Source organism: Macrobrachium rosenbergii, chromosome 2, assembly GCF_040412425.1.
Source record: "Macrobrachium rosenbergii isolate ZJJX-2024 chromosome 2, ASM4041242v1, whole genome shotgun sequence".
In the NCBI taxonomy this organism is placed as follows: domain Eukaryota; kingdom Metazoa; phylum Arthropoda; class Malacostraca; order Decapoda; family Palaemonidae; genus Macrobrachium; species Macrobrachium rosenbergii.
In genome coordinates, this window is record NC_089742.1 from 38,943,013 (window position 1) to 38,956,326 (window position 13,314).

At 34.8% G+C, this 13,314-nt stretch overlaps 2 protein-coding genes across 2 annotated transcripts in view; one reads left to right on the forward strand and one right to left on the reverse strand.

Moving 5' to 3' along the window:
- LOC136845292 (uncharacterized) overlaps nucleotides 1-5,638 on the forward strand; it is a 17,733-nt gene extending 12,095 nt beyond the window's left edge. The window contains exon 2 of the mRNA XM_067115475.1: nucleotides 4,724-5,638. Within this exon, the coding sequence (XP_066971576.1) occupies nucleotides 5,087-5,494 (408 nt within the window). The 5' untranslated portion in view covers nucleotides 4,724-5,086 and the 3' untranslated portion in view covers nucleotides 5,495-5,638. The remainder of the gene's footprint in view (nucleotides 1-4,723) is intronic.
- LOC136845267 (protein toll-like) overlaps nucleotides 1-7,559 on the reverse strand; it is a 98,912-nt gene extending 91,353 nt beyond the window's left edge. Inside the window, exon 1 of the mRNA XM_067115423.1 lies at nucleotides 7,394-7,559. The gene's annotated coding sequence lies outside the window, so the exon portion shown is untranslated. The remainder of the gene's footprint in view (nucleotides 1-7,393) is intronic.
- Between the last annotated feature and the right edge of the window lie 5,755 nt (nucleotides 7,560-13,314).

Below are 13,314 nucleotides of genomic sequence, written 5' to 3' on the forward strand. Positions count from 1 at the left end.
TAATATATAAAAGTTGCAAAGAAAGAAATGCTTAGCCCCCGCCCTTTCTCTCTCTCTCTGTTAGTTATAGTATATGGTATATTTTGTCATACTTATTGTACGGCTTTGTTGTGTCTTTACTTTTAATGTACATGTACAGTATATGTATGCCCTAAAGTAAATGGGATGGCATAATAATTATACATAATTCATGGTAAATATACATGTACAATAAATGTTATAAATTTTAGCAAAATTAATCTGATTACCAATATCACTGCATAGTTACCAAGGTGAGGTTAGATTATGTTACTTATATCTATATATATATATATATATATATATATATATATATATATATATATATATATATATATATATATATATATATATTGAAATTTATGCATAAAAAATGGTCACTATGTATATTTTTCAATTCATTACAATTATCCTCAAATATCTGCATATGAAGAAAATAATTTACTGTTTATATTATGTCAATTTATTGTTATGTCAAGAGATGATTGATAGATCATAGCTACTAAAACTGGCGTCACAACACCTAGGTTACTGACGCCGTAATAAATAAAAAAAAAAAGAAGCTAGAGAATAAATTAAATAACTGTAAAAGTAGTTCCACATGACAAATATCTGAAAGTAAATATATATATATATATATATATATATATATATATATATATATATATATATATATATATATATATATATATATATAATATATATGTTTAGATATTTGTGATATGAAACTACTTTTAAAGTTTTTTATTTATTTATTTTTTAGCTTCTTCTTTTAATTATTATGGCATCAATAACCTGAGTGTTGTGACGCCAGTTTTAGTAGCTATAATCAATCAATCATTTCTTGACATAACAATAAACTGACATAATATAAACAGTAAATTATTTTATTCATATACAGATATTTGAGGATAACTGTAATGAATTGGAAAATATATATAGCCTTTGGCCATTATTATTATTATTATTATTATTATTATTATTATTATATATATATATATATATATATATATATATATATATATATATATATATATATATATATATATGTATATATATATATATACATATATATATATATATACATATACATATACATATACACACACATATATATATGTACTGTATACAATATCTATTCACAGATACTGCCTATACAACAAAAACAACGAAAACATATAGTCGAACAATTCCGCTATTGACAAGCGGCGGAGAGCGCAGAGAGATGAAGTGAGAGTGAGATTTAAACATTTCATACCTGACAGAAAATACCGAAGTTCGGCTGTCTCCCAGATGGCATTTCCATGACAGATTGACCCAGGTGTTTAGTGAAGTGCCCGAGAGGAAAGGGTGGGGGGGAGGGATCCTTAACCCCCCGTTACCCCAAACCCCCTCCCATCCTTTGATTTATCAGACTTTCCGTGTCCAAATTAATCTTACGCTGCATACAGAATGATTATAAACTAATATAAAGTAGAAATGGCAATACAGTGGCTTCCTCTCTCTCTCTCGCTCTCTATACGTTTTGTTAGCTTCCCAGTCATCTCATGGAAACCTTTTGGGAAACTTAGGAACAATTAAAATTTACATTTTACTCTTTATTGCAAAAATTATTACTTAAAAAGCTTAATGAATAATTCTACAACTCTCTCTCTCTCTCTCAAACCCTAGAGGCTAGTGGGTGGATCCTTTTATATTATTATTATTATTATTATTATTATTATTATTATTATTATTATTATTATTATTATTATTCAGAAGATGTGCCCTATTCATATTGAACAAGCCCACAGGGGACACTGACTTGAAATACAAGCTTCCAAAGAATACGGTGTTTTTTTTGAAAGAAGTAACAGAATGTAACAGGAAATAAAGAAAGACGAGATCAGTTATTAGACAATAAAAAAAATTATTCGCCAAATTAATAAATAAATGTAAGTAAACAAACAAATGGCATGCAGATTCATATTCCACGTACTTACGGAGCTTTTATAACAAAACGTAGGTTCTTCGGATCGGTTGCTTTAATAACTGGAAAAACTGGAAGTCTTGACCGGTCATTTTGACAAATGCCCATTCCGTTTTTCAACCGAGCTATGGAATCCACTCACTATGCCCGTTGGCCTTTCTGAAAGAGAAAAGTCGTTGGTACAATAAAAACGATTTTATCCCCTGCTTCAGTTATGGTTGTATCATGTATCTTCATTCCAAGAATCCCGGTATTAGGTCTTATAATTGCATCCATTATCCTATCTCATGTATCATTATAATGACTGCTTTGGTTGCATTCATTATCCACGACAGATGTTACGGATGTGATTCGGGGCGTCTCTGTAATGTTTCTTCTCCGTTCCTCCATCTCAGATATGCTATTATTATTTAACCATTAACCTTAAGATACTTCCTACTCGTTTCTGGCCCCATAGGCCAATCAGATAGTCCTCTTCAGTACGCTGGTCCCCATAAGGGATACCGCGTGCAGTGCGCCTTATGTGGCACACTGTGACGGTACTGAAAGGTTTTACAACACTCCTGTCTCCTGTTTGAATTGCTTCCTGTTTTCCACGCTTACTTTTGGACTCTTCCCACTTAGCTGTCCAACTTCTTTTACTTTACTTGGCTCGACTTTTCGGGTGAATCTCCTGAGAGTTCTGAAATGGAACTTGGTGGTCCCGTTGAACTTCTCTATATAACCATTTAATCGTTAGTGAGAGGATCGAAATTCCTCCCGTGGCTGGGTCGATAGCGTAGTGAGCTCCAATATCAAAGTTGTATTCAACGAATCTGAAGGTTTGATCATCGTGTTCTGGCAACCTACTGATCAATAGGCTCGATAATAAAACATTCAGAATCGTTGGTATGGGACTCGGATGGGGAATCACTTGCTTCATGCCAGGATAATTGAGATGGGTTGGGCGTAAGGTTAACTACCCATAAACTTGCAACAGACCTTATGTGTCTGTTGTGAGAGCCAGTGAGCCTTAGCGAGGTCCAAGAACTACTGGAGTGAATGAGCAAGTGAAAGACCGAATGTTTTCCATCTCGTAATGGAAACAATTGTAGACTAATGAGAACAACAAGGGCACACGTTCCATTTCGTCCAGATTATAACGATTCCCAGGAATAGGTCGAATTTGGCTCCCCCATCAATGTCTCTACAGCACACCCGTTTCACTCCCTACGCTGGAGAATAATTGTTTTCAATTATGACTCTGCAGATGTCCCATTTCCCGTTTTAGTGGTTGATGGTAATTCGGAAAAATTCGTAAAGACTGACTGCAATAGGGTTTGTTTAGTTGTTTATTGAGTGGGTGAGAAACTCATTGCCCTTAACTTTAAATGTAACATTTTTAAAAAGTCTTATGAAGAAATAGTTAGTAGAATTAATAATAATAATAATAATAATAATAATAATAATAATAATAATAATAATAATAATAATAATAATAATAATAATAATAATGATGTGTAGAACTCTCAAAGTCGAGAACAGGAGTAATTTTGCATAAGGTCCACAATAATAATCCATGGTAGAATGCGAGACTTTATAAAAATGTATAAAAAGCTTGGACTGAAGATGATGCCAGGATAGCGTTCGAAAACTTTTTATACATTTTTATAAAGTCTCACATTCTACCATTGATATATTATTCTGGACCTTATACAAAATAATAATAATAATTTAAGAATAATTAATAACAATAATAATAATAACAATAATAATAATATTCGATGAGGCATGTGTTTTTATTCAAAGATGTGGTTAATAATAATAATAATAATAATAATAATAATAATAATAATAATAATGAACTCCTAAGGAGGCAGGATGCAACCCGGAACCCCACACTATAAAAACCATCCAGTCGAATAGGATGACTGTGATAAAGAAAAAAAAAATAATAATAAAAGATATTTTCACATACATACATAGATAAGAATATACGAAACGAATGCACGCATACATAAATAAATAAATACAACGCACAGGCTACACCTTACGTAACACACGAAACAATCGTCATGTTTTAAACACAAACGGGTCGGCAAACCCGGCGCCTAATCCGGATAAAACATGCTTATGAATATACCTGTTTAATATTGAAGTGTCCTCGATGGAGGGATTAGTGGGAGATCAAGCTAGTGACAATATAATTTCCAAGCATTAAGAGTAATGCAGGCAATAACGCATGCACAGTAAACAACGGATGCTTGATGCAGTTACAGGGATGTTCTCGTAATTTTTGGAGGAAATTTCGATTCAGAGTAAATACTTCACGTGATATTCAGAAATATAAGGTTGTTTTAAGAAAAAGTGCGTATTTATATTTATGTAAGTGTATTAGCAAAACACTTATGGCAGTCATTGTTCTAAAACTTTTTTTTCATTGTAGGCAATGTATCTATACTTAAGATGAAGTATGTATATTTAAAATATGTATTTTATCTGAAGTATACAGCAGTTCCTTTCATTAAATGAAAGATGAGTTAGTAGCGAATATGGTTACTTTTATTCATTAACGCACAAAAAGCATATATTTTCCGGGTACTTTATTCTTCAGTAAAATATAAATTCATTTAGCGTATTTGAAAATCAGGTCTAAAAGACATACGAGTAGTGCTCAGTCATTATTTCTCTTTTATTGTTGTACTTCAGTGAATCCATTCAACAAACTTGAACTTATACTTCATTCTTTTGTTTCAGATGAGCTGACTCTACTAGAAGGTACTCCTAGGGGACAAGAACTGCTTTTAACCTAGGAGGACGTAAGTGATTAATGTGTAAACTTCTTGAAAATGTCTGACGATACACCCGATTGAACCTGCAGAAACCCCTGCAACTGAGGACAAGGAAATATAGTTAGAGAGAGATACTGAGGAGACACTGCAAGATTGATCAGCTATCAGGTTAGAGAACACTGGATAACTTGTGGGAGGAAAAGCAAAGAAAATTACATGTAAAAACAAAGAAAATTTCAAGTTAAAACAGAAAATTTCAAGTAAAAGCAAATAAAGTGTCACTGCGCTGTTGTAGTTGTTGCTATCCAGAGAAACCGTGGAATCACCAATGAGTTGGAAAGCTCTCTTTTGGACTTTGCTCCTAATAGTGCTCACAGTCATGAAGGTGGTGATCACCATCCTCATCACCACCGTCAAGACTATCCTAGTCAAGAACGACTGGCTGTGGGTGGAGGTGGGCCACATGATCGTCTCTTTCGTCAACCAGCTCTTCACCTTCGTCGTCGACCTGATCAACATGCTCTTCAGCCACGTCCTGGCCACTCTGCTCTACGACATCACCAACTTCATCTACGGCATCTTCAGCCTGGTCGTGTCCCTTCTGTCGAAGGCCATGACCATATCCTTCTGGATCGTTCGGTACGTGGTCAGCCGCTGGAGGGAGATATCCTTCCAGTCGATCAGGAAGGCCAACCTTACCGAAGAGTCTACTCTGGCGCTGGACGACAGAAGCTAGTAGGAACGGTTGGCAACGGGGTTGAACTGTACATATGGTGTACATTAGCATATACCATCCAAATATCAAGTTATTAATGCACTGAAGTTAGACGCAAAATGGAGATTTTACAGGATTACTTAACTTTTTAAAGGGTGATGAATGTGCGGGGTTGATAATTAACCTTAGACTGGAGAAATTCTACTTTTAGTATTGTGCACAAACTGTTTGATTACAATATGAACTTGTATTCATATTACTTATTAGAGACAGTGGTGAATAGTTTACTGAATCAGAGTAATACAGACTTTCATCCAGTTAATTTTTTTTGCCTAGTTTTTGCTAGGAAACTAACTAACAAACCTTTATTTTAACTCCGATGGTAATCATTCATTATTAAGGGTTATCTTCTTTAATAACATTAGTCTTAATAATTTTCTTCATAAAGTAAATAACACAAATTTCTGTGATCACCATTATGGTACTTTTTTTTTTTTAATCATTAACATCTTGACACAACACATCGGTTTATGGTTAGCAGTAAAAGGGAAATTTATCTTCACAAAGAATGATGTGTTTCCAGTTCTCAGCTTATTTAAGGTGAGGAGAGAATCTCATGATAAGAGTTCAAATGCGTCGCGACAGGCTACACGAAGACTATAAACTTAATCATTTTACAGCGCTTTTTTGGCGAAAAACCTCGTTACCTCAGACAATTCTAGTCCCTCGCAAGACCGACTTTAGACCGAAGGCGATGTCAAAGGAGATGGTTTCTGGCATCTTAGTAAAGAGGTTATCAAGTACACATGCACCAGTAATTGAGTTTACCCTGTCTTCTCTACTGAAGTTTCTTATCAACCCCGAAGCATCAGCACTTAGAACTGTATATAGGATTGAAAACTGTGGCTGTAAATGAATCTTAGATATTAAAATATATCTGTAGCCCGGCATATTTATTTAGCAGTGATTTCAGATTGTATATTTTTATTTATCTCGATTACAATCATTTATGTACATAAGACAATTGATTTCCGTGTTGATGTAACAGACTTTCGCCCCGTAGATAACATGTAACATTTGGCAATACCTTGCAGTATATACCTTTTATTCAAAGATTCCGATTCTCCCTTGTCTCCTAATTTTCCCGCGCATCAGTATCGCCACGTACAAGGGAGCGTTCAAAAACTCCACGAACCCAACCTAAAAACCGCCCGCGACATCCGCTCGGAAACGTCAGTTAAAATAGTGTTTTCTGAACAATTAGAATAATATTCGCTATATTCTTTTACTCTCTCTCAGCGGATGAGATAACTGTGATTGTATACTTAGTCAATTACTCTATTGATCATTCATTCGACAAAGTGACTTTGAAATATGTGATAAAAGACGATTACCTATCTCGATAAGGCTCTGGTCCTAGGCCGATAGTAGCAGGAGTCGCGGTGACTTGGCTAATGCTTAGTGGCTGCCACAACGCTCTTGGAGACCAATACCGTTCCTTCATTTCAATCGCTTTCGTTTTTCTATTACCATGTTCGTGTCGTGTGTTTATATTATTACGTAGATCCGAAGCCTAGAGATACAAGAAACACTGTCTTTATTATTAGCAATCCTAGGCCTATCTCACCTCATGCAGCCATGTTCCACAAGGTTAGGCTAGTGTTCTGTTAAACTTTCGTTGATCTAAGTTTTTAACTAGTGAAAAGAAGAGAGGGGTGCGCTGAATGTTGGCGAAATTGCCAGGGGAATCGATATACAAGTGCTAGTAGAAAGATCCACTTAATCTTAATAAAACTCCTCGTGCTCTGTGACAGACACAAGGCAAGGTAGCGTCACTCGCATTCTCCAAGACCTTCCGGTTAAGTAGAGTTTCTATGAAGTTATCTATAGCAACTAAATATTCCTGGACTTCCAACTTACCCGGCCTTTGATTATAGATTAACTTCTCCATAGCATCTAACGATTCTTGAACATTCACTTCACTTGACATTCGAACACTAAAGTCTTCTGTAACTTCAACTATCGAGTTCTACACAACTAAAGATTCGAACGCTTACGAATGCTTCAGTCTAACCCCCTCGTAGTCTCCTTGTCCTTGTCTCATTTTTCCCGCCTTGACTGTTCTTCCCGAATTATAAACGATAACGATACTGAATGAGACAAATATAGTTAGAATAGCGACGTATGCAATATCTTAGACGGCGGCTAGACTTAGAATAAATCAATAAATGGTTTGGTGTTACATAGTATATACTATAAACACGATATTGTAAACCGTTTTTAGTAAGCTTTGCGGTTAAAACCAGTTATACAGCATGACGTCATTATCATCTTGAAAGGGATTATTATTGTTAATATTTTAATTATTGATTTTCAGAAACAGATTTACTCTGGATTTACATAATCATCGTTTCATCCTTATTTATCATCTATTTAGGTGCTATTTCGTTCTAGTGATAGAAGACTCATTAAATTAATGTCATCAATCCTCTAATGTCATGTAATGTTTTTGTCATACTAAAGAAAAATGTTACCTTTTTTTTAAGTTATTTTTTATTTGTCATTCTGACAAATCTCTATTGTAGCATTAATTCTTAAAAAAACTATGATTTCACGTTGGTCTCGTTCGAAATAATTATATGTGGAGTATCACGGCTGTTCATAGTACAGTAATATTCAAAATATGTAAGGATATATTAGGACTAGATATCATTAGCGAAGAAATGGTGCCATTCTATGTAAGGGATATAATGTGATATATCAATAGTGTTATCCAAAGTACGTATTAAGTTTAGTTACGTCTATTGGATCAAAAGAAGGCAAGTTACCGTTGTTGTTTATTGATGAATTTCACCCCTTTACTAGGGACAACAAGTGATATAGCAATAGCCATGTATATTCATGATGGTCATTTAATATGGATATATAAACAGGGCCGAAAAAAGAATTTGCTGTTTTTTTACTGATGATTTTAAGGATTTTGTTCCCAAAGAGGATACATCTGTTTTAAAATCTTCTGTGTATCTATATTCAGAGTTTGTTTTCCATAACTGCAGGATACTCAAGAGAGAGAGAGAGAGAGAGAGAGAGAGAGAGAGAGAGAGAGAGAGAGATTTACACCCACTTTGGTGATTTTATTTTTGACATCCTATGGGTGTAATAAAACAATTATTTTGGCATGTATCGATACATATAACATACGTTCATACTCGTATATTCGTACAAGCACCCTCCTAATGATGGGTGCGTGAGTGTGCACATACGTTTGTAGTCTCAACCAAAAATGATCTACAGAATACATCTAACTGTATATATAAAATCTTGTCACTTTTATCAGGAAACAAAATGTATTATATATATGTATGTATATATATACATATATATATATATATATATATATATATATATATATATATAATATATATATATATATAAAACAAGAAATATGGATATTCACTACATTATTACTATGTTGTACAATGTGATTAATAAGTGTTTTATATGGGTTAAAGATTATATATCTGCCTTTATATATTTATCGTAGTGTCGTGTCAATGTATTTCTCTGAGATTTATCCATATATTGTATTCAAGGCTGCACCTGGAACGAGAACTTTAATCCAGAGATTTTGCTTTTCAGAATTGTATTTCATGTTAGCGTGAAAGAGACGTTTATGGGACATTTTCCTCTATTTTCCATCACTTTTATGTAAAGATTATCTAAAAAAAAAAAAAGTGAAGTTTAAATGATATCAACATTGCCAAATATTTTCTTATATGTCTGTATATGAAACTACTCAGATTAGGCCTATATTTAAGAACTAGGGAACCTCATGTGATCTCACTGACCTATGATTCGATCGACCGACCTGACATACCTCACCGGTGACCTTAGGCTTAAGCATTATGACCATCCAATCTGTACAGTACATCCTTCGTTCCTGGTAAACAAATTCACATGTATTTTTAGCTAAGGAGTTTTCCTAACAGAATAAAATACATCCTTTGCAAAATATGCTGACAGCTGTCCTACAACAGGCAGTTCCAACAACCATTCCAAGTAAACTGACTCTAGGCCTAAGCTTGGCAACTGTTTCATGCTAGCATTTCCAAATAAACTGTTTAGTGACACGTGGCAACTTGCATTTCAAACGTTTGAAATGAACTTTAACGACATTTGGCAATCGTTTCACGCCAGCCGTTCCCAATACATTATTTGGTGACGTTCGCACGTTGCAGCAACCATCTCATGCAACTATTACAACTATATATCCGTTGTGATGGTTAACAACTATTCCCTGCAGACTATTCCAAATAAGCCGTCTTGTGACATTTAGCAACTATTTCTTTTGTGTTGGGAAACCAGTTTATTTTAGTTTTTGCGAGAGAAATACCATCTTTTCCTTTCTTTCCCTGACCTGGGGACTTCAGGAAACGTCCCGCAGAGAGACTGTACCCTGGAGAATACTAACTTCATGGAGATGGCTCCCTGAAGGAATAATGAAGAATATATATGTAGAAAGATTTAGTATTTTGATGAAAGGGTTTCATACAGAAAACTTTAACTTTGTATACAGCACGCATGAAGGGGCAGGTTCGAAATTATGCCCAGGTTATGGCCGAAAAACAGATTTGAATGAATGATTTTTTAAAACTTATTTTCAGTAGTCTCACTACGTACACAATCTTATGAACGAGAAAAGCCTCTGCAGAATGGAATGCCCAGGTGTGAAAACTTGGAGAGCAGAACCAAGAAAGGAGAGATATATTAAATTGCAAAAGAAAACGAATAGGCGAATCAAGATAAAAGACTTTACATTTAAACTCACAGCAGCTGAGAATGTAGACTTCTAGGGTTTCACACGGTCAGACATGTTGCCTAACGCGTTGAACAACACGGTATTTGCAATGAAGTCTGATCGTGTGTGAATTATTATTATTAAAATAGTTTAACCGGACAGCAGGTAAACATGTTGGACTAACGTGTTAGACGGATCGGTTTGACTTTTGTAGGCGGGGCTTGCTCGTTCGTGTTCCATGTATGATCGTCTGAACATGCATCAGTCTCAAACCGTCATACATGTTCAATTCTCGGGGAAGTAACATCTATAGCAGCTTCTTCGGTGACAGACTGGGCCTATTATTTTCAGAATGAGTGACACGCCCGTCTTGACGGACAAGGAAAGGGGAATCATGATGGATTTCACTGACATATATAGGAAGCATATAGCTTTGTGGAAGGGGAAACCTCAATTCTTGCAGAGATCTGCCCGTTGCTAAAAAACGCAATGTTAAACTCAGCCGTTCATGAGGGCTAATGGAGTTTTTCTCATAATGGTGTCTCATTCAAAAGTTCTATATATGTAGATTCGTCCATGCGCAAATAATTGCGCCAATCCTCTGGGTGTAATTTCAGCTCCTTCATTGTTTGTATGAGAAATTTGGTCCCTTTTCAGCAACCAGTCCTTTGTCCACTTTGATCGCTTCCTTTTCCTTTCCTTGAGAGCAACCACTATCCCGATTGCCATCACCTCTTCTTTGCTAAGGGACATGTTGCTCCTTGTTTCCTGACACCGAATGAGGTTGGCTGTCTGTTTGGTTTGAGCGTGTGAAAACTCTTCCAACATGTTGTGTTGGAGGTTTGATGAGCGTGTTGGCCAGCATATCTGACCGTGTGAAACCCCTTTATGGATTAAGGCAAATTAACAAGGTGATTTGAAGCTACAATTCAGCCTCTTCTAAACTTTTGTGAACTAATTCTCACAAGAATGTCGCTTTAAAGTACAGGGATTGCAGGATCTGCCATCTGGGCAGTGTGACACAATGACACCTGAATAAATGTAACCTGGATACTGATGCTCAGCAAAAAAGGATAGCACTTACTAACTCTACAGGCAGTTATGTAGGCGGTGGTGGAAGGTCCGGGCTGAAATGCAGCATAGTGAAAGTGGGGAGCTCTTTCGACGAAATTGCAAATCCCATCTGCTTTTGTTGAAGGAAAGGGAGCCACCACTTTTGGCCATTCCATCCAAAAATTTAAGGGTCACCATAGAAAAATACAAAAATGACAAACGAAAGAAAATTGAGTCTTGTGTATCTTCGAGCGAGAGAACTCTTAGCCCAAACAACTGAAGGCTATTGTATGTAGACCAATGGCACTGCTGAAGGTTTCAGAAAGTCACTGTGGAATTTAAGCTGACCCAGCTGAGTTGTGTGTGTGCTCAAAAGTTCATTTTCCAATACCTCTGTTATTCAGTAGTATGAAATTATATTATTATTAACAGGGGAATACTCTTAATTTCGATCTACTATACTTACTTTTAATCTGAAAACAGAAGAAAGGGATAAAAGATTGAATAACGCAACAAATGTTATGCAGCCAAAGATATTCGCAATACACTAATTTTATCAATAGTCTATTATTAAGATATCTGTATAATTAGATTCACAAAGGACCAGCTAGATTAAGTATGATTAAGGGATACATGAAATTAGGTTTAATCAGTAGACTTAAATTATACCATAGACTTATATTGATCTTAAGTCTAACCAGAGAAATAACTCTTCAGGTGCTGGATTTTCTAAATGAGTTATGACGTCACGAGATCAACGATTGTAGTTATGAAGGGCCTTTGTCAAATCTTGGTTTCCAGTGTCATTTTAACCGACTTATTTAAACAGTATAAAAGGGGAAGTTCTGGAGAATCTGATAACGGTCATGGAGACCAGCAAAAGACCGTAAACTGTCAATGTTTTGCTAGAACGTCTTCGAAAAACAAGGGAAACACCGGGAACTTTGATTACAAGTTACGCCAGAAGTACATGATATCGAGAACCTTTAAAGTAAGCCTAACAGTTTGAAAGGAAACCCTTAAAATGCCAGTATGGTACTACCATCCCCTTAAAGAAACCACTGTTCAAAGCCTTAGAAGTTTTCTAAAAACAGGTAATAAAGGGAACTCTAAATGTGAAAGAAAAAAAGATCACAAACCTTTGTTACTGAATTACATAAAGGGGATTAATATCTTTAAAGCCCCTTATACTTCCTCCTCTTCCCCTCCCCTTCTCTCCACCCTTCCAGAATTCAAAGATTCAATCACGGGGTTTGTGACGTCATAACTCCTTTTGATGATCTGAGACCGCACTTCTCGGCCAGTGCCTTCTTTTGACGGTAAGCATACCATAATATATACCTCTCTCTCTCTCTCTCTCTCTCTCTCTCTCTCTCTCCTTCCCTTTTTAATTCCTTATGCCGTGTGCAGTTGAGGAAGAGGAATTATAAAATTAACATTTGCGTAAATAATATTTTTTTATATCGTTTAAGAACTGGCGAATATCTCATGGGTTTGTCTTAATAATACGTTTAAATGATTTATTTTTCTTATAGAAATAAATACATAAATACATTTACTTGTTTTTCACATAAGGCCCTCCCCCACTAACTCTCTCTGCAAAAGTTAATGTGCTAATTTTCACTCGAGATGAATAATCTGCCATTTGAAACGTAAAACCAACATATGTTTTCAGTTATTATTCTAATAACCTTTTTCGCTTTTATTGAATCTTTTGTCTTATATATATATATATATATATATATATATATATATATGTGTATTGTGTGTGTGTATTATATATGTACATATATGTATGCACATTAAATCTATATATATATTTGATATATATATATATATATATATATATATATATATATATATATATATATACATTATATATATTGATATACATATATATGTAATATATGTATTTATATAATACACATACACACACACACACACACACATATATATATATATATATATATATATATATATATATATATAT